The sequence below is a fragment of the Carassius gibelio genome, chromosome A24, assembly GCF_023724105.1.
Source record: "Carassius gibelio isolate Cgi1373 ecotype wild population from Czech Republic chromosome A24, carGib1.2-hapl.c, whole genome shotgun sequence".
Taxonomy (NCBI): domain Eukaryota; kingdom Metazoa; phylum Chordata; class Actinopteri; order Cypriniformes; family Cyprinidae; genus Carassius; species Carassius gibelio.
Genome location: NC_068394.1, coordinates 13,273,119 through 13,291,884, shown reverse-complemented (window position 1 = coordinate 13,291,884; position 18,766 = coordinate 13,273,119). Strand labels below are relative to the sequence as shown.

The 18,766-nt window shown below is 43.4% G+C and overlaps 1 protein-coding gene across 1 annotated transcript; it reads right to left on the bottom strand.

Annotated features, from left to right (window-relative positions):
• Positions 1–16,475: 16,475 nt before the first annotated feature.
• On the bottom strand, positions 16,476–18,619 carry LOC127946200 (uracil nucleotide/cysteinyl leukotriene receptor-like). Its single transcript, XM_052542604.1, has 2 exons — positions 18,112–18,619; positions 16,476–17,610 (listed from the first exon to the last, which is right to left on the bottom strand). The coding sequence occupies exon 2, from the start codon at positions 17,578–17,580 to the stop codon at positions 16,636–16,638; it is 945 nt and encodes a 314-aa protein (XP_052398564.1). The 5' UTR covers positions 17,581–17,610; positions 18,112–18,619; the 3' UTR covers positions 16,476–16,635.
• Positions 18,620–18,766: the final 147 nt, after the last annotated feature.

Sequence of the window (18,766 nt, the reverse complement as noted above, 5' to 3'; positions counted from 1 at the left end):
GACCCGCCTCACCGCAGTACAGACACAGCTGCTTATCCAAGCGACGGAGTCACTCTCCTATTGTCAGCTGTGCTCTCCCAATCTGCATAGGCTCCTCCTCTTTTCATCCTAAAAGTGATCTGATAGCTAGCCAGCTGCTCCTGCAGTCTGGGCTCCATCTCCTTGAAAGCTTCTCTCAGTTCAGTCTCGGCTCCCCGGAAGTTAGTTCCCTGATCTGATCTGATCTCAGATAGGGTTCCTCTACATGCTATGAAGCATCTTAATGCCAGTAAGAATGCATCAGTGTTGATGCTGCTGAGCAGGTCAAGGTCATCTGCATCTGGTCTTCAAGTACTTGAAGATGACGCCCCATCGCTTCTCCATCCGATGGCCAATCTTAAACATGTGGGGCCCGAAGCAGTCGACTCCAGTAGAGAAGAAGAGGGGTTGGTCAGCCATAATAGGTAGAGTCAGCTTAGCTCTCTACTTCTGACACTCTACGCACTTTCTCTGGTGTCGTTTGATGGCTTGCCTGGCCCTTAGGATCCAGAAATGGCTACATAGCTCTGTGAAGACCCTATCAGGTCCTGGATGGAGTAGACGCTCATCAAAGTGCTTAACGATGAGTTTAGTCAACTGATGATGGGGATATAGAACCACTGGGTGTATCTCAGTTTTGCTGAAGCCATCCAATCGCCGTAACCTACCTGCCAAACAAATTAGATCTCAGGGTCAAACTCGGGTGCAAGCTTGTTCAGACGGCTGGCTGCGGCAGGCACCTGGTTCCCTGACTTTAAAGCCTTGAATTCCTCCAGGAAGGTTTCCTCCTGACATTGACTCAAGATGAGGGCTTCTGCATGCCTGTATTCTAAGGATGCTTTACTAGTATCTTGGGCAGCCGCCCCATTGAGGGACTGGTAGGACACGTTGACTAAGGCACTCCAAGAGGTATACTGAGATGCATCAAGCATGTCTGGATTTCAATCGTCTGTGACTAATCCACAGAATACGGTTGTCCTTGTTTCTGATGTATCCTCTCTGGCATCTACAAGGGGCTTGACTGGCCAATGGTCTGGCGGTTCACAGAGGAATTCTGGGCCTCGACTCCTCATGTCAGAGTTCGCCAGCTCCATGAGCGTCCTCCCTCTGGTAATATCATCCGCTGGGTTATTTGAGGAGTCAAGGACTACAACACCTTGTATCTACAGGACTCAGACTGGATCCAGGTGTGCACTGTAATTGAGTCAGTCCATAGTGTTACTGTATATATGGCAATGGTTAGCTCCTGTCTGAGAAACTGTGCAAGCTGAGCGCTAGTCAATGCTGCACACAGCTCGAGACGTGACATCGACAGCTGATGCTTGGGGGCTACCCTAGAGTGAGCCATGACAAAGGTGGTGTGGATCTTACCATACTGCTCTGCACGGAGATAAGCTACCAACCCATAAGCAACCTCAGATGCATCGCCAAACACATGAAGGCTTAATCTTGATTTCTCCACATTAAAGTCGGCAGGAAGATGGCACCTTGGAAGCTTGAGCTTACAGAGATCAGGCAGCTCCTTCTCCCATATGTTCCACTTCTCCAGCAGGTCTGAAGGAAGATTTGGGTCTTCCCAATTCCTCGGTTTGGTCCAGAGTCTCTGAACGAGAACCTTAGATCGGGTGGTGAAGGGAATGGAGAATCCTAGAGGGTCATATTGCATTGCCAAGACCTTATTAATATACCTCATAGTTAGATGATCCTCTGCTAGTGTACGATGCCTGTAACCCAGGCTGTCTTCTAGGCAGTGCCACATTAAGCCAAGAGCCGGCTCCAATGGGTCTGAATGATTTTGCCCTAAGCACAATTCGATGCTCTCTGAACGAGCCTAGATTGGGAGGTGCTGGACAACAGAAGGGATATTAGTGGCCCACTGTCTGATTTCAAAGCCCCCAGAGGCTAAGAGAGGGCTCATCTTGTCAATTAGTCGCTTGGCTTCCTCAGCAGTGGGAAGGCTCTGTAGGCAGTTGTCCACGTAGAAGCTCCACTCTATGGACTGTATCACTTCCTCATTCCCAAACTGGTGGCAGCGAATGTGCATCTGTAGCGCAAAGGTGGGTCATCAGGGGCTGGTCCCAATCTGATGGGCTCCTTTGGGGTAATCAGTGCAGGATAATCAGTGATAGTGATAGTGAAGTGACATTCAGCCAAGTATGGTGACCCATACTCAGAATTTGTGCTCTGCATTTAACCCATCCGAAATGCACACACACAGAGCAGTGAACACACACACACACATTGTGAGCACACACCCGGAGCAGTGGGCAGCCATTTATGCTGCGGCGCCCGGGGAGCAGTTGGGGGTTCGATGCCTTGCTCAAGGGCACCTAAGTCGTGGTATTGAAGGTGGAGAGAGAACTGTACATGCACTCTCCCCACCCACAATTCCGTCCGGCCCGAGACTAGAACCCACAACCCTTCAATTTGGAGTCCAACCCTCTAACCATTAGGCCACGACTTCCCCAGCCGAAGGGCTGAATCAGACATGATAACATCGCTGGAGCCTCTTGATGGGGTAGGTTTGCTCTGTAAGAGTGAGGAGAGGCGCGGTGAAGATACCTGTAAGGCTGTGCTTCACTTGACTGTGAGAAAGCAGCAAGTCAATTGAGTGCCCCTTCAATTCTGTGATGTCATGTCGGATGGTGCGAAGGGCCATAATCTCTTCTCTTCCCTCAATACCAAGCGGCTGGACTGCTGCAGGAAGGATGATACTCCGCTGAGCCCCATCGTCCAAGATAGCGTAAGTTGAAATAGACCTCTTGCCTCTCCACAAAAGAACTGGAACTACTTTCAAGTATACACGCCCCGTCAAACTAAGATAAGTAGTAAGCAGCACACTGTTAGGACCATCCTGGGCAATGGAATGCAGCACTCTGAGATGTATATTACCACAGTCCCTGCAGGGCTTCTTCAAAGTACATTCTTCCCATTTATGACTTGTGCGCCCACATTTCCAGCATCTTTTCCCATCCTTTATCCACTTCAGAATCTGATCAGGTGAGCACTCAGTGATTTTGCTACACTGTGACAGGCAATGTTCCTGACTCTTACAGAAAAGACACAAATGCTTCAGTCTCCTGGCCGATGACTGAGCATTGGCAGCATTGGTATGGACAGACTGCCCGTGCTAGCTCCCATGGGCTGTTCACTGCCATGATAGACTGCAGTGGATCGAGTCTAGGGCTTGGGTACTGTCTGGCGGTCCTTACGTGAGACCTGTACTCTCTCTGTCTGGTAGCGCTGCACCATCTTGGTAGATAAATGCTGCGCTTCCGCCTTGACCTTCAACCAGTCAGCAAGGTCATGCAGGTTATATGGATTGAGGCTGTCGGTGTATGTAAATGCTGTAAACTGTAAATGCTCTATAAAGCTGTCTCTGTAGTGTTTGGTCAACTTACTGAGTAATCTATCGACATGCCCCGTACAAGAGAGCTCTCGCCCCTTGTGGCCCCTCGAGTGACACCCTGGATTGCTCTGTGGGGAAACAGGAAGGCTGGAGAGTGAAAGTCAGTGAGCACTGAGACAGAAATGACCGACATGAGTTGAGCTCACATGGGTATGAAGCGGGTGGATTAAGTCACGGTTCCGCGTGGCGAGGAGCAGGTGGGACAGACGGGGCAGCCGAAGGGCTGGCCTGCAGCTGATCAAGCCATTCTGCTAGCTGGTTGAGTTGGAGAGAGATCTCCAATTAGGCATGATGAGAAGCTGCGATTTCCTCCTGCTGTCGACCCAGAAGAGAGCCCTGCTGCAGAAGAGCTCGGCCTCTGCTGAATCCATTTATGGTGAGTAGATTCTGTCAGGGTGCGTGCTAGACAGAGGACTCAGAAGCAGAGTAGAGATAAGGAGAATCTTTATTCTCGCCACAAAACACAAAATAACATGAACAATAATAAAATGCTCTGGGGAACGAGCGACAGGTGGGGAAGAATCAGCTCATGATCTGTACAACCCCGCCACGATCAGTGCTGATTGCCCAGACCATGAGCTACTGAACAAACAGGACAACACAGACCACAAGGGAAGCTGAGATGGCACCCTGCACCGTGACACTAACATTGTTCGGGAGGCAGACACACTCTTGCAGTTTAAATCTAGATTAAAGACCCATCTCTTTAACCTGGCTTACACATAATATGCTTTTAATATCCAAATCCGTTAAAGGATTTTTAGGCTGAATTAGTTCCCTGAAACTCTTCCCATAACACCCGATGTACTTGCTACATCATTAAAAGAATGGCATCTACGCTGATATTAGTCTGTTTCTCTTTTATTCCGACGTCACCGTAGCCACCAGATCAGAGGGGCACATCAGTCACCCGGATCCAGTATGTATCCAGACCAGATTGTGGATCAGCACCTAGAAAGGACCTCTACAGCCCTGAAAGACAGTGGAGACCAGGACAACTAGAGCCCCAGATACAGATCCCCTGTAAAGACCTGACCACCAGGACAAGACCACAGGAAACAGATGATTCTTCTGGACAATCTGATCTTGCTGCAGTCTGGAATTGAACTGCTGGTTTCATCTGGTCAGAGGAGAACTGGCCCCCCAACTGAGCCTTGTTTCTCCCAAGGTTTTTTTTCTCCATTCTGTCACCGATGGAGTTTTGGTTCCTTGCCGCTGTCGCCTCTGGCTTGCTTAGTTGGGCTCACTTCATCTACAGTGATATCGTTGACTTGATTCCAAATAAATGCACAGACACTATTTAAACTGAACAGAGATGACATCACTGAATTCAATGAAGAACTGCTTTAACTGTCATTTTGCATTATTGACAGACTGTTTTCCTAATGAATGTTTTCAGTTGCTTTTACGCAATGTATTTTGTTTAAAGCGCTATGTAAATAAAGGTGACTTGACTTGACTTGACTCTGATGATCACAGCATCACATTCCGTCTTGCGGAGGGGAGCAAAGGGGTTCTGGGTGGAGATCTCAAAGACCGGAGGGGGAGAAGTCATCGCCTGGGGCCTGGCTTGCGTCCTCCGATTTGGATGCACCCAGGGTCCGTGGGGTCCTGGCGCCAGAGTAAAGGACTTCTGCGAAGTTCGCATCCTGGGTGCACTGGGCATGTGCAGAGAAACACAAGGAGTAGAAATTGTGGGACTGTTAGAAGCGCACTGTATACTAACCCTGGACTTGTGAGCATCACCTCGGGAGGTTTCCAGCGCGGCTTTCCACTCTCTATGCTGGGCCTGCCTCACCTCCAGGTTGCAATCAGCTTCTCCATGGCCTCCGGCGTGTAATCACCTGCACTCAAAGGTAGACATACATCCGCCTATTAAGCAAGTAACAGTGATTAAAGCAATGATAATGTGTGTGAATAGAATATTAGCAATACAAGCGGGATTTGCGGGCAACCACGCTGGCGATGCTAATGGACTATAAGCTAAATAGCGGACTTTGGAAATCAAAATAAAACTAGTGATAACAAGGCATTCTGATTGTTTTTGTTGTAGAATATGATAGAGGGTATATTCACACGTTCTAGAAATGAAAATTATGGTTTATAAAATTTTATGTTTATAAGATTTTTAAGATAAAAAAATAGTCAATAAAAAATAATGCGACGGAGCTAAAACGCAATACACTCAGTAGCACAGTGCTGTTCAAAGCACACTTGCCTTGTACAAATAGCCACACTTGCGGGCCACTTGAAAGTGACAGGAGTAACTGCGCAAGACTGTCCCGATCTTAAAGTGGTCATATGATGTTGCTAAAGAGAACATTATCTTGTGTATTTGATGTAATGAAATGTGTTCATTCGGTTTAATGTTCAAAAAACACATTATTTTCCACATACTGTAAAAAAATTTATCTTCTATGCCCTATGAAACACAAAGCTATTTGGTCTGAAAAGCAAGGTGTGCTCTGATTGGCCAATTATCTAGTGCGTTGTGATTGGACAAATGCCTCAAGAGTGTGACAGAAATGTTATTCCTCTCACCATACTGCGATGGCATCTCCCCGCATGACAAAACAAAACCCATTACAAACTAAGAATTTGTTGCATCCAGTGGGGAAATAATTACTGATTATAATGACTTATAAAGTATTTTTATGCGTTGCATTGCTTCACGCTGCATAAACATGTACACTGCTTAAAATTCATGTTTGAATCATCAGTGTTAAACTCTTTAAATATAAAAAACGTACTTACAGTCTGCGAGTCAGAACAGCTGGCAGATCAGGAAACAATCCTCCATAAAATGCATTGCAATCATCTGAATATTTAGGCTGAGCTGTTCTGGAACAGTGTTTGTAAATACAAATTTTTTTTTATTTTTTTTTGGTAGGCCAAATAAAGTAGTTTTTCTTTCATAGCGAAACACAGTGCCACACACGGTGGGCTAGAGTGAGTGGAAGCCGGCTTGAGAACGGTGCAGCTGGTGGATTCGTCAAAGGAGCTTGCGGCAGCCACATGTGATGACCCCGGGCTGTACTCCATTTAGTCCATGCTGAAGTCTGATCCAGCAGTTCACAGTGCAAAGTTGATGTAATTCCTCAGCGACCAGCACGGATGATGCATATAAATAGTGTTGTGTATTCCACAGTTATTATCAAGTGTTCATTTGATGTCTGGGGAGAGAAACAGACCAGATGGCAACAGCTCAAAGAGGAAGTGTGCTGGATGTGGGTCCAGAGTGATTTTGCCAGGCCTTTTACTCACTCTGGATAACTACAGTTCTTGAATAGAAGGGAGGGTTGTACCAATGGTTTGCTCAGCAGTCAGGACTACCCTCTGTAGTATTCTGAGTTTTCTTCTCCTGAAGTCCACTATCATCTCCACTGTTTTAAGTGTGTTGAGCTCCAGGTTGTTGATACTGCACCAGACAGCCAGCTCTTTAACCTCCTGTCTGTAAGCAGACTCATCACCATCCTGAATGAGGCTGATGAGTGTGGTGTAATCAGCAGAGTTCAGGAGCTTGACAAAGGGATCATTAGATGTGCAGTCATTGGTGAACAGGGAGAAGAGAAGTGGGGAGAGAACACAGCGATGAGGAGCTCCAGTGCTGGTTATACTGTATGGGTGCTGGATGTGTATTTTTCCAGCCTCACTAGCTGCTGCCTGTCTGTCAGGAAGCTGTTGATCCACTGACATATGGAGGTGGGTAGGAGAAGGTTTTGGATAGTAATGTTAAAGGCTGCGCTGAAGTCCACAAACAGGATCCTGACATAAGTCCCTGGTCTGTGTAGGTGTTGCAGAACATAATGCAGTCCAATGTTTACTGCATCGTCCAAAGACCTGTTTGCTCTGTAGGCAAACTTAAGAGGGTCCAGTAATGTCCTTCAGGTGGGCTAGCACCAGTTTTTCAAATGACTTCATGACTGTTGATGGTGGAGCGTTTGAAGCATGAAGGGACTTTGCACAGCTCCAGTGGTCTGTTGAAGATCTGTGTTGAAGATTGGGGCCAGCTGGTCAGCACAGAATTTGAGACAGACTGATGTAACACAATCTGGCGCTTTTTTCCTTTTCTGCTTCTGGAAAACCTGGCGCACCTCCCCTTCGCTGATATGAATTGCAGGTGTGGAGAGAGGGGGTTACAGGAGATGTGAATGGTGTGAGGGGTTGTTTGGAGAGGTGTTCAGGGCGGGTTGGAAGAGGTGTGAATGGTGTGAACGGTTGTGTGGAAAGGTGTTCGTCGCGGTCTTGGTGAGCTTGAATGAGCAGCTTTAGGAGCGCGTGGTTAAATCTGAACTTTTATAAAGAATATCTCTTTGGATTTGAGACTTCAGTCTTTGCAACTTAACAAATCTTCTTTATGCACCAAGAGCTTGTAACACTCTAAAGAGAAAGGACATTTTTTAATTGCATCATATGACACCTTTAAAAATGCTCCAGAGCAGTATTCAAGGCTTTAGTGTACCCCATCATGCATCATGTTCTGGAAATAAATCATGAGACTTTTTGCCAATATTGTGAGAGGTCACATAAACCTTTCCAATATGTGAGTTAAATATTAACAATAATAAGATACATAATAATTTGGTAGTAAAACAAAGTGCTACACACAGGGCCGGCTCTAGGTTTATTTGGTGCCCAAGGCGAGAGAGAGATTTGCTATTAGGGTGTAAAAAGTTGTGGGTCATCCTCGTCTTTATCTCCTCCAGGTAGGCTGTGAGCTTGATGATGTAGTCTACATAAGTTACCTCTGCTTTGGGCCCGTTTTTCTTCCTCCTTCCTTCTGTTTCGGAAAGCCAATCCCGATGGCTTGGGTGTTCTTTTCTTCATAAAAGATTATATATATATATATATATATATATATATATATATATATATATATATATATATATATATATATATATATAATATAAGCTGACAGCTGAGTTTGACAGCTGCCTGTCAGAGTGTCGTTTTTTAGGATTGTAAATCTAGTAAAAGAAATGGACAAATACAGTTTGTTGTATAGTAGAAAACTACTCCGGTGAGCCAGCTTTTTGCAGAACTTTTCTGAATAAATGTTCTATGTACTTCGCCTTGCAGCCCCGCACTTTCGCCACCGAGGAATCTAAGGTGGCATTTACGCTCATTCTACTGTCGGGCAAGGCCGCCCTATGGGGGATGGCGGTGTGGGAGAATCAACATCCGTGTTGCGCCTCGTTCCACACCCTCTCGGAGGAGATGAGGAGGGTATTCGATCGAGCCGTGGCCGGCAGGGAGGCCGCTCACCAGCTCTCAGATCTTCATCAGGGAACAGCTTCGGTCACCGATTACTCCATTCAGTTACGCACCCTGGTGCCTGGTGACTTGGCTCTACGAGTTGATGCATGGATTAATCACCTGGGTCATCAGACCAGTCCTACGCGCCATACCACCTCTCCGGTGAGGGAGCGCTCGAGTCAAGAGAACGCGGTCAGTCCCGTCGATGACCACGAACCCATGCAGGTGGGTAGAGCTCGGCTGTCCCGGAGGGAGAGAGAACGGCGGAGGTCCCAGGGACTATGTCTAAACTGTGGAGGCTCAGGACACACCATCTTCTCTTGCCCGGTAAAAGAGCCAGCCCAGTAGTAAACTTGAGGCTACTATCGGGTGGGATCTCCGCTGGGAAGTCCTCAATTACATCATCGACTCTCCTTTCGGTGAAACTGCAGTGGGAGAATCACTCCCACGACTGTCATGCCCCTTCTGGACTCCGGAGCCGAAGGTAATTTCATCGATTCACTCCTTGCACATCACCTGAACATTCCTGTCCTACCTGTGTCTCTTCCCATGCATGTCACCGCACTCAACGCCCAGGAACTGCCTAACGTCACACACTACACAGAACCCATAACACTGCTCACCTCTGGCAATCATCGTGAAACCATATCCTTTTCCTCATGGACTCCTCTGTAGCTCCCATTGTGTTATGTCACCCCTGGTTAATTAAACATAATCCACGAGTGGAATGGGGTTCCAACACAGTCACATTGTGGAGTGAAAGTCATGAGTCTTGTCTGGTTTCTGCTTGTCCTGTTGTCCCTGTTTCTGTCTTTCAGAAGGAGAACATGGTATTGCCAAACGTGTCCGCAGAGTATCTGGACCTGAAGGAGGTGTTCAGTATGTCCCGTGCTGCTTCTCTTCCTCCGCATCATCCCTACGACTGTGCCATAGATTTAGTGCCAGGTAAGTCTCCGCCTAAAGGCAAGTTATACTCTCTTTCCATTCCTGAGAGGGAGGCCATAGAGAAATACATTTCTGATTCCTTAGCTTCTGGGTTCATCCATCCTTCCTCTTCTCCAGCGGGGGCGGGATTCTTTTTTGTGGGTAAGAAGGATGGTTCTCTGCGACCTTGTATTGATTACCGAGAGCTGAACAACATTACGATAAAGAACACTTATCCATTACCACTCATGTCTTCAGCTTTCGAGAGGTTACAGGGAGCATCTGTATTCACAAAATTGGATTTACATAATGCTTATAATTTGGTATGCATCAGGAAGGGGGATGAATGGAAAACCACCTTTAATACCCCCAGAGGGCACTTTGGATACTTGGTGATGCCATTCGGGGTCTCCAACTCGCCAGGGGTTTTCCAAGCACTTGTGAATGACGTGTTGACAGATATGGTAGATCAGTTTATATATGTTTACCTGGATGACATACTGACTTTTTCTTCATCTCTCCAGGAACACGTTCAACACGTCATACGAGTGCTCCAGAGGTTACTTGAGAATGGGCTTTTTGTCAAGGCGGAGAAATGCATATTCCATGCACAGTCTGTTCCCTTCCTAGGGTATATCGAGGGAATACATATGGACCCTGACAAGGTTAAGGCTGTCATAGATTGGCCATCTCCAGATTCCCGTAAGGCCCTACAGCGGTTTCTGGGGTTCGCCAATTTCTATCGGCGTTTCATTCGCAATTTCAGCCAACTAGCCTCACCTTTCACAACTTTGACCTCTCCCACTACTCCGTTCAGGTGGTCGGACGCAGCTGAGACTGCGTTCACTAACCTCAAATGCCGCTTCGTTTTGGCTCCCATCCTTGTGGCACCTGATCCCACACGGCAGTTCGTGGTGGAGGTCGACCATCAGAGTTGGGGGTAGGAGCAGTGTTGTCCCAACGTGCTGTTTCAGATGATAAGGTACATCCTTACGCGTTCTTTTCCCATCAAATATCTCCTACTGAATGCAATTATGACATTGTTAACAGAGAGTTGTTAGCCGTCAAATTAGCGTTAGAGGAGTGGCTTCACTGGCTGGAAGGTTCAGGGGTACCTTTCATTGTTTGGGCCAATCATAAGAATTTAGAGTATATTAGAACTGCCAAAAGACTCAATTCCAGTCAGGCTCGGTGGGCACTTTTTTCGGTCGCTTTAATTTTACTTTATCGTACCGCCTGGGTTCCAAAAATGTCAAACCCGATTCTTTGTCTTTTTGATCCCTCCGCACCGCCCGGTGACTCCCGAGTGTATATTGTTCAGCCCTTGATAGAGAGAGCCGTAAAGAACCCTGCCCTCAAAAAGAACTCTGCCCCAGCAGAAGAAGCGTAGCGGAGGATCCCAGCTGCCAGAGAATCAGACATATATTTCTCCTTGGCCTCGATTTCAGGAGCTCAAAGATAGTATAATTTGGCCTTAGTCTGAGACATACCTGGAAATAAATATATGGCACAGTCATAGGGATAATGTGGAGGAAGAGAAGTTACTTGATGAGATCAGTGCTGTGCGTGACACTGGGTAAGTTCTGTCCATTTAAAGCATTAAAATCTCCATCTATCCTTTAAATGACAGATAGGCAGTTGAAGGTGTTTAGCCAATTTAACATCCAGAAGATTACCTTCCACTCTGGAATCCACCAAAACCTGACAGGAGTAGACACTGGATGTTCATTACAGTGTGACTAGGAGGAAAGTTAAAGTTGAGGATTTTTCCATAGACAGTGCATCCAAAAGTAACCTCAGTTCTACTGCTGGACCTTTTACTGGGCAATTGGATGTGACATGATCCACCGTTCCAAATAACAGACACAGTCCCTTCACTCTCTGACAAACCTCCTCCCGGGACAGCCAGGCTCTGCCCACCTGCATGGGTTTGGGATCGAAGGCAGGGCTGATCATATTGACACAGATGGCTGAGCACTCGGGCATTTCAGAGACTAGAGTTTGCATGGTTTGCTGGTCCCGACATTGCAGATGGGTGTCAACTCAGTCAATGAGTCTATCAAGATTGGTGGGTAGTTTCAGCGTGAAGATCCCCTTCTGAATACGGTCAGCAGGCCTATGAAAGTAAAAGTGACGTGACATACCATGCTCTGCATTTAACCTATCCAAAGTGCACACACAGCAGTGGACAGCCATTTATGTCCACCAGTATTGCAATTGCATGATCAAAGACCCGTCTCATCTCCTCCGAGAGTGCTTGAAATGAGGATCAGCATGGATGTGGGTTCTCCCACACCGCCATTCCACACAGCGCTGCCCAGCCGGATATTAACGTCATCACCAGATCTACTTTGGATTGCTCACTGATGAACATCAAAGGCTGAAAAGAGGAGAAAAATGAACACATCATAAAAATGTGATCCTGGACCACAAAACTTACGTCTCAAGTGTACATTTTTTACCTTTAGTTTAACTTGTTTTCCTTTTTTGTGTGTAGTAGGCTAAACCTACCGTATGTTTAATTTTCATAAAGGTACATGTGTAATTCAACATTAGCCTATGTAACTGAGTGCATAAATGAACGTGAGTAATTTTACCAGATGCTGATACTACAATAGCCGGTATTAACAGTTTACGTGATCTTGCTCTTGATTTTATTATTTGAATTATTTTTTTATTATTATTTCTTTGCCGGTAAGGAAATATATCAAACATGCACGCGGTAAGAGCATCTACGGTAATTCACGTTGGCCAAAACACACAAGGAAACGCGTTGTGGAATACAATATCACCGGCAATCACAGACATTCGCATTCGGACGGGATTAGTTTTCTCAGAGGATCACTGAGTTTGCTGAAAAACAGTAGGTAATTTGCTCTAGAATTATCACAGAGGTGGTGTGAGAAAAACACAGACGTGGCAGATTCAGACAGGATTAAAATCACTAAGTACGTCTGTGAAATGCAGATTTCTCTAACGACCCCCTGTAAAACTAGTCCCGCCCGAATAGGGCTATTGATGTATGGTTTATTAGGATCAGACAATATTTGGCTGAGTAACAACTATTTGAAAATCTACAATCTGACGGTGCAAAAAAATAAATAAATACTGAGAAAATTGCCTTTGAATTAATTTGCCTTTCCAAATCTATTCTTAGAAATGCATATATACTAATCAAAAATTAGGTTTTGATATAATTACAGTAGGAAATTTACAAAATATCTTCATGGAACATGATCTTTACTTAATATCCTAATGATTTTTGGCATAATTTTGATCTACACAATGTATTTTGATTATTGTTAAAAGGCAGAGCTCACTTGGGTGACTTGCGGAGACTGAAGCAGGGGGATCTGGTGGCGGTGCCGCAGTAGGAGGTCTCGCAGCTTCAGTCTTTAAGTGCTGGAGTTGGGCAGAAAGCTCGGACACCTGCGCTACCCGTAGCTCTCATCTGTTCTTCCTGATGCTCCATGTGAGCAATGTTACTCACTCCATCCAAACAATGTTACAGAACAAAGTTTTGTAACTCTGATGTGGCCCAGTGTTCAACAGTCAATTGTTGCCCCGCCCTCTTGTTACCCTGTTAGTTCATTATTAATCTCACGTTACACCTCATTAGTTTCCTTTTATATTCCCTTTGTGTTTTTTTTCAGTGTCAGATCGTGTTAATGCATCTTTGTTATGACTGCACACACAAAATGAGAGAGATCCAGCTGCAGTGTTTAATGGGGAATCCAAAAATCTAATCCAAAAACAGGCAAGAGGTCAATAACAACAAAAGCAGTCCAAAAACAAGAAACAAGAAAAACACTAGGGAACACGAGAAGCAGGGTGACATGAAACAAGGACTCCATAAAACAGACAGAAACAGACCGGTTCATATGGACATGTGTAAATGATGAAAGTGGGGACAGCTGAGTGCAATTAACAGGTGTGCAATTAACAGTAATGAATGAGACAAAGGCTTTGTGGGAAATGTAGTGCCTACAGTGGGGTGACTATGGGGAAGTGAGACCACTAGTGGACACCCAGGGAAACACAGACCAGACACTGTCACAATCTTGTTGGTCATGTCTTTTTTTGTGTGTGTGTGCGCTGGTCCTAGTTTTCTATTCAAGTCTAATTTTCTTACGTTGGATTTTTTTATAACTAAATCCAAGTTATTTTTTATGTTTTATTTTTATTTTTTGCCATGACTAGAGCTCTTTGCTTTCCAGCTTGATTTTTTTTTTCTTCTTTTTTATCTTTTGTGGTTTTACCTTCAGGTTAGATTTTTCTAGTTTTTCTTTTCCATTTTTTCTTTTTCTTTTTTCTCTCTCCAATCTTCCTTTTTTCCCTGGCTGCTGGATTGTGCTTATCTTTCTGCTACCTTTGGCTTCACCGCTGACATCTCTCTTCCTCTGCTCCTCGCCTCACCTGCCATCACTGCCTGTTGGTCCAACGTCTCGTTCACCATCATCCTTGACCATCATTGAGCTGCAGACTGCTCTTGGCTGGGTATTATTTTTCCATGGACTCTTGTAACCTGAGGCTATCGTTGACTGTGGACATTATCCAGTCTAGCCTTTGTGGTAGGGCTGGGACAACACGTCGAGGTCATCGATGACGTTGACGCAAAAAATACGTCGACACAAAATATGCGCATCGATTCGTCGACTGGATTTTATTTCTCAAAATAACGTTTGCAAAACGTTTACCTTATGTGCGCTGAATATACGCGATGGTTGGATCAACATTCTGTCCAACGTTATTTAACCAATCCAGGGGTTTTTCTGCATTGATCTTTTTTTTTGGCGGCTGTCAAAGCCTTATTTGATCGGTGAGTGATGTAGAATAGAATGACTGCTGCGCCTGACAGGGCGCGTATGAGAGAGAGAGCCCCGGCTGCGCGCGCACTCACAGTCTTCAAACAACACGAGCGCTTCTTGCTCTCTATCCCTTGTGCATATTAATCAAAATCATTAGACACTATTTAAAAAGGGCGGAATGCCAAAGTTTCACGTGGAGCATGCAGAGATTTCTTTTTCTCCATGACAGGCTGCTGGCTCCCACTGTTAATTTTTTTTTTTTTTTTTTTTTTTGGAAAAGCACTCTCTGTATTAGCTTAAAGCCCTCAAGTTTACATTGGTTACTGTATTCTTTCAATTGCTCTAAACAAGTATTTTGGGTGACCTTTTTTATTGAATGCTAGACATCAAGTTGTTATTTTCATCTGAAAGAAGAACTTTTTTTTCAGTAAGCTATGTGTTTCCAAGGCATCAAGGTTTTATTGAATGCTATCTCTATACAAGTGCAAAGTAATGCATTCTTAGTCAGTCTATTATTTTGTAATTTTAAGAGCAATAAACATACATTGCAATGTTAAAGAATTCATGTTTTTTTTTCATTCAGATATGTAAATCAACATGTATAAATTGTTAGTAGTCAATTAATGGGGAGATAATCGAAATCGAATAGGTCTGGAAAAATTTATCAGTAGATAATCGATGCATCAAAAAAATAATCGCTAGATTAATCGTTTAAAAAATAGTTTATCCCAGCCCTACTTTGTGGTTATTTTGTTACCATTGATCTCCTTTTTTCCTAATAAATTGTGTATTACCCTGTAAATTGAATCCTCTCCTTTCTGAACCCTAACAGTATATGTTATATAACAAAAAAGTGTGAAACAACTGAAAGATCATCAAGAGAAAATATGACATATTTTCAGTTGTTTCACACTTTTTTGTTATGTATATAATTCCACGTGTTAATTCACAGTTTGATGCCTTCAGTGTGACTCTATAATTTTCACATACCATGTCATAATAACTGTGATTTCGAGATGACAACACGTGGCATTCCACTTGGAGCTGTTCACACCCTTAGACTCAGAACTAAACATGTAACCTAAACCTAAACATTGCATCTAGTCAAACTCATGTGGTCAGGTGGAAGTTGTACAAGTTGTAGCTCTTTTAAATCTCCCAGTTCACAAGTTTTAATAACAAGTTCTACAAGGACATTAAAACTTTTTACAAGTTGAAATCTGATAATCATTATGGCGATATGGCATAATTGCAAGTTGACATGTTTAACGTTATGCAAATTAAGAGAGATTTATATGAAAGCGACAACCAATAAGAGTAAAGTCAGGCACCCAGAGGTTCGGTGCCTTGTTGAAGGGTCTCATCTCAGTTGTGGTATTGAGAGTGGAACAGAGTGTGATGGTCATTTCCCCACCTACAATCCCTGCCAGAACCGAGACTCAAACCTGGAAACTTTGGTTCACAAGACTGACTTTCTAACCATTAGGCCATGACTGCCCCAATATGGAGTATTTATCAGTGAATGACATTCATAAACATTACTAGGCAACTGTGAGCCACTGGCGACATGCATCAACAAAGTCGCTGGTAGTGTGAACGCAGCCTTATGCATGCACTTCTTGCTGTGTGCATTTGCTCTTCTCAAGTGGCCAAGACTGCAAGTGTGGGTGTTTGGACAGGCCCCACTTCTCTATTGTTATTGTAAAGTTGTAAAGTCAGTTTGTAAAGTCTGCCTGTGTAATTTCCTATTTAAATAGAAGTTAAATAAGGTCTGTTGTTAACATAATCCTTACCTGTAGGTTAAATGCAAGTAGGCTAAAAATCACAAAAACATTAACCAAAAACAAAAGAACCAGGTTTTTTTCTCACTTTGAACATTTAATTATTTAATGTTAATAATTACATTATTAAATCCTTGTGTGAAATGAAAAGTTTCCATGGCTGCTAAAGATTATTCATGGAATCATCAATGCCATTAAATAACTTTTGTTAAGAGTGCTGGTGTGTAAAATGTGTTTATGGTGACCTTGAGAGATATGAGAATTTGGAAGAATATTTTATTTGCTCACATTTTGAACAACTAAAAGTTTATACAAAAAAAAATATATATGATAAATTAATCAATAAATGATGAATGTTGGCAGAAAAAAAAAGTTATAAATAAACACAAAGACCTAGTCAGTGTCATTCAAGTCTGCCATATGAGATATTGTCATCCGATCAAGTATTGGATTGCTCATCTTTAGGGTTTCTACCACAAAGCAGCAGCAGGGTTTCTTGATAATTTCTCGCCAGAAAGAAGTACATGACAGGATCCAACACACCATTCATGCATGTTAAAGCTGAGGTGATGCGATTTCCTAAATGCAACATGTGCCTTTCGGATTCTGACCTTGACATGTCATCATGTTGTAGAATAAATACAAATCGGTGGATATGATAGGGCACAAATGCGATCAAGAAGTTAACCACTGTTAGTACGATCATTCTTATTGCCTTACGCTGAGCAGCCGTCCTTTCTTGAAAACTCAACTGTTTTACTTTGGCAAATATAAGAATGTAAGAAAAACTCAGGGTGACCAAAGGTATCACAAATGCAATAGCAGTGGACACCAATGCACCGTTGGGACTGGAGGACTTCTCTATGTACAGCTGTTCACACACTGTCACGTTCTGCATTTGTCTGGTCACTTCTTTTTTAGAGAACAGGACAGGCAACATGGAAACAATCACCATGACCCACAGGATTGCACAGACCACTTTGGCATTCCTGATACTTCTCAGATTCTGGGTTTTAAGTGGTAAGACGCAAGCCAGCAGACGGTCTACACTGATGCAAGTCGTAAAATACATGCTGCAGTAAAGATTGACGAAGAAAAGGAAACCAGCCACGCGACAGGCCCCTTCCCCAAGAGGCCAGTGACCGCCAGACATGTGGTAGATCACTCGCATCGGGAGCACCAAGACGTAAGACATGTCCGCTAAAGCCAGGTGCTTCAGAAACTCTTTGGAAGGCGTGTTGTTGGTGTTGCGGTGACAGAACACCCAAAGTGCCAGGGCATTGCTCGGGACTGAGAGGATGAAGATGACAATGTAGAAGGCCACGAACAGGATGTTCTCCACATGAGAGCTGAGGTAAATCCCCTCCACAGAGTGATTCGACATAGCGCAGGTCTTTCCTATGAGACTGAGCTTCTGTTTGGAGAATGGCATGAGTCAGAACAAGTATCAGACAGAGACATTTTAGCAATAGTATTTTCTCTAGAAATACCTATTTAAACGATGTCTACGACTTATCTATGGTAAAAATAATAATAATTAAAAAAAAAATAAAACTAAAAAAACATGGACATACATGATTTTTGTATTTTTACTACATAATATAGTATAATAGTGAAATCATTGGAGCTGTACATGTACGTTCACAAAACGGAAGAATGGACTTTTTCCAAAAAATTTAAATCAAATCAAAACAAAACTTTCTGAGCAGTGGCAGCAATATAATTTTCTCCAGAAATGCAGAAAGTGCTAAACTGAATATATATATATATATATATATATATATATATATATATATATATATATATATACCTCTCTAAGCAATTTGATATTTTTAAAGTAAAAATGTCATCAAATTTTTAATATCACAAAGAAAACATATTATGAGAGTAGCACTCTTTTTATTTGGGTACTTACAAGTAGGTTTGGAGTCTTCCTCAGAAATCAGCACATTGACTCAATGATGTGCACCTCCTTTGGCTATCTGAATGTTGTGTGTGCTTTCCTCATATGCTTTGTCTTTTTGTAGGAGGTATCACACTAAAATGAATAAGCCCTTCTACATCCCCATTAAAACACACCTCCCTCTGCTGGTCTCTTTACCTGTCTTCATTACATCTGCATTACTTTTTCTTCCCCAGACAAAGCTGGCATTATTCAAATCCACAATAAAGTTAAAGCTATTTGTGTGCAAATCCACTATATGCTATGGTTTATTAAGTTCTAAACTAACGGTAAGAAAGCTGATCATTTATGCATTACTTTTCAGAAGTTTGGACATGCCTATTGTACGTTTTCTCTATTATTACTACCCTTTAAACTATAAACTATAACACAAATGGAAGCATAATAATGTTCTGAATAGATTTCATCAAATCACATCTATTAAATCTTAAAAACTTTTATGTTTCAGATTCTTCAGTGTAGAAACCTTTTGACAACAGCACACATTACATACATACAAAAAAAGCTGGTCCAAGTTTTTGGATTGGTGCATTACACTTCACAACATGTATACTGGATGTCATTACTATGTAAGTGTAAACGAAAATATATAGGATAAAAAAACACA

Excerpts from the sequence above, each read along its gene's own strand:
- LOC127946200 (XM_052542604.1), bottom strand. The coding sequence starts at position 17,580 with ATGTCGAATCACTCTGTGGAGGGGATTTACCTCAGCTCTCATGTGGAG.